Source organism: Ischnura elegans, chromosome X (assembly GCF_921293095.1).
Source record: "Ischnura elegans chromosome X, ioIscEleg1.1, whole genome shotgun sequence".
NCBI lineage: Eukaryota > Metazoa > Arthropoda > Insecta > Odonata > Coenagrionidae > Ischnura > Ischnura elegans.
In genome coordinates this window covers 100161223-100164328 of record NC_060259.1, presented here as the reverse complement: position 1 = coordinate 100164328, position 3106 = coordinate 100161223, and the positions used below count along the sequence as shown (strand labels likewise).

The window sequence follows — 3106 nt, the reverse complement described above, 5'->3', positions numbered from 1 at the left end:
ACTGACTCGGCGTCCTGGAAGAGGGCGCCGCTGACGTCATGACAAAAGACATACAGATTGCACTTCTGCTAAAACAAATATACATCAGCTCCTTCCCCTTTTAGATCCTGATTAATCAATCTAAATAATATTGTCACTTTAAATACTCAAAATTCAAAATCAGAACAACAGGTAAATCCACAGAACAATCAAAAGTTATTGGAACTCAAAGTCTTCCAAATATCTAGGCCTCGACCTAACTCTTGCTTCTCTTGCTCTAGTAAGAGGAGGAGCATCCTCTCCTGCACTTGCACTACAGTCACTCCCTCCCAATACACTACCCTGTACAGCTGTCTGTGGAGTCACTGCATGCTCGTCGGTGAAGAGATAGTAGTCATCTCACTTTCTGAGTTCTGTGGTTGGCTCCCGTGTGATCCTCTCCAAAAAAACAACTGGTTAATGTGCCGCTTCTCTAGCTTTCCCTCACCGGATATAATGAGGTAACTGTGCAACCCCATCACCTTCTGGACCACACCCGGAAGCCATCGTTTTCCCACACAATAGTTTCGATAGTAAACTGGGTCTCCTTCTGAAAAGAAACGAAAGTTTTTAGAGCCATCATTCATCAAATCCATCGTCTCCTGTTCTCGCCGAGGTGGCTCTGGGCAAGCCAAAGGATGGAGCTTGTCCAACATGGTCTGAATCTTACGTCCCATCATCATCTCCGAGGGGGTCCTCCCAGTGACAGTGCTGGGAGTGGTATGCAGAATCAGCAATATGTTTGCCAACTCGCGTCTCCAGTCCGCTGGTGGTAGTTTCTTAAGACAGTTTTTCACGGTCTGGGCCGTCCTCTCAGCCTGGCCATTTAATGCAGGATTGTAGGGAGCAGTCCTGATGTGGGCTATACCGTTCGCGACAACAAACTGGCGAAACTCGTCCGAAGTGAAGGATGGTCCATTATCAGTAACTATGTGATCGGGAATCCCATGTGTGGAAAACCACTTCCTCAGGCAGTTCACTGTCGTTTGGGTGGTCACGGATCCTCTTGTCTCCTCCACCTCCACCCACTTGGAAAATGCATCTATAAGAATAAGAAAAGTATAACCATGAATAGGGCCAGCATAGTCAAGGTGCAGGCGTGACCAAGGCTTTTGCGGAACATTCCAGGGGATGACAGGAGCCTGCTTGGGATTTGGCCTCGTCTCACAGCAGCTAGGACAAGAGAGCACCCATTCTTCAATCTCCATGTCCAACTTGGGCCACCAGACATAGCTCCGTGCTAACGCCTTTGTGCGGACCACACCTTGGTGTATCTTTTGCAGCAACTGCAGCTCCGATGGTCTTAACTTGGGAGGTATGACCACTCTGCTTCCCCTCTGAATGTATCCTTGGAGCACAGTGAAGGTGCCCTCAGATTCACTGAAAAAGACTTTGGCCTCAGGGGAGCTGTGCAGAGACTTCCATCCATGGAGCAGTCCCTCTCTCACTTCTCTTAGGGTCTTGTCTTCACTTGTGGCATCTGCTATGGCCTGCGCTGTTAGGGGAGAACCAGCTGGGGCCTCCTCCAAGAGTAACACTCCTGCGGGATCGGGAAATACAGTCTCACAACTCACTTCTTCATCCACGTCTACAGGGAATCTGCTAAAAAAATCTGCATTGGCATGATTTTTGCCGGGACGATATTTAATGTGAAAATCATACCCTTTTAAAAGAAGTGCCCACCTCAGCATCCTAGGGGATAACACATCAGACACAGCCTTATTAGGTTGAAAAATTCCTACTAGGGGCTTATGATGAGTGATTAATTCGAAGGGACGCCCTATTATTTTAGATTTCTTGAGTTCTTTTGGGAAGGAGCCAGACTGGAAGCAAGTGGTGCATATTATTGCAAGGGGTTCGCTGAGTACCGCTGCTAATAGGGTAGTTTCCTTCATCAAAGAAAACGAAAGGCATTGATTGCGATTCGTTACCCACCATTAGTGTATTCATAATACACAAATTATTTGGTTTTTGAAATACCGGTTTAGACGAATGGCAAGGGTCAAATTTTATCCTCATTTGAAAAAGGCCAGATTGGCGCCCATGCGATTCCACTCCACGTGACGTCACAGGGACCTAGTTTCTATACGAGAGGATAGGAGTTATACATCGTCTGAGGTTACCAATGCATGCATGAGGCACAGAGCTCAGGGAAACATGTCTTAATAATCACCTACTAAAACCGACTAAGGTCGGAAAGTTTTCTTCGTTTGATAAGGTATTAATAAACCTTTTTTAAGCTAAGCGCTACCTTTCAGCAAGGTACTCAGCTACCCGCTAGCAGCCTGCGACGTATCAGCGCTAAGCCTCGCCTCAAGGTCACCTCACCGGGCGGGAGGGGGAACCAGAAATACGACGTACGGAGATGTTTCCCGGCATTCATACTTGAGCGTCGCGTTTTCGCGCGCTTGAAAATTTTCACTTTTCATTTAATCGCGAAAAATAGATATTGTAATTTAAAAATCTAAAAGCGTGAAATATGTACTCCAGGAGTAATAATCTTTCGATTAAGGCAATAAAAAATAATAGGAAACCACCCTATTGTATAATAAGATTGGTAGATAATCCATAAATGTCAATGATGTTGGATTTTTTTAGACTAGTGATGGTTTTATAAATTTCAGTGGGAGTAACCCACTGCCATTTGAAAGCAGGTGCTGTGACTCTGAGATTGTTAAGAAGATCAGTGGCAACAGCGGATGGGCTATTAATAGAGGAGATGATTAGATTGATTGAGTCGATGAAATGCTTGTTTAGGCTATCGCAGTTGAAAGGGAGTTCTGAGTTGTGGCGTGAAGAGCCAGTTTCATTGTTTATAACTTTCCAGGCTGCCTTTATTTTATTGTCAGCATTATGAATTAGATTACCTTTTGCCATAATTTTAGATAGATTTATTTTGATAATGTACTCCTTCTTATGAAGAAGCCAGACCTTTTTATCCTCAATGTTGCCGGAGTGAATGTATTTGGAGTGTAACTGGATTACTTCAGTTCGTAAATTGGGTAATTCCTTAGTGAACCACTTATTACCAGGCTTTTTGCCTTTAGTTTTACACATTTATTTTTTGGGAAAGCAGTGTTCAAAGAGC

General features: G+C 44.5%; 1 protein-coding gene across 1 annotated transcript; it reads right to left on the bottom strand.

Moving 5' to 3' along the window:
- Nucleotides 1-341: 341 nt before the first annotated feature.
- Nucleotides 342-1709, bottom strand: LOC124171220 (uncharacterized protein K02A2.6-like). Its single transcript, XM_046550363.1, has one exon. The coding sequence runs from the start codon at nucleotides 1707-1709 to the stop codon at nucleotides 342-344; it is 1368 nt and encodes a 455-aa protein (XP_046406319.1).
- Nucleotides 1710-3106: the final 1397 nt, after the last annotated feature.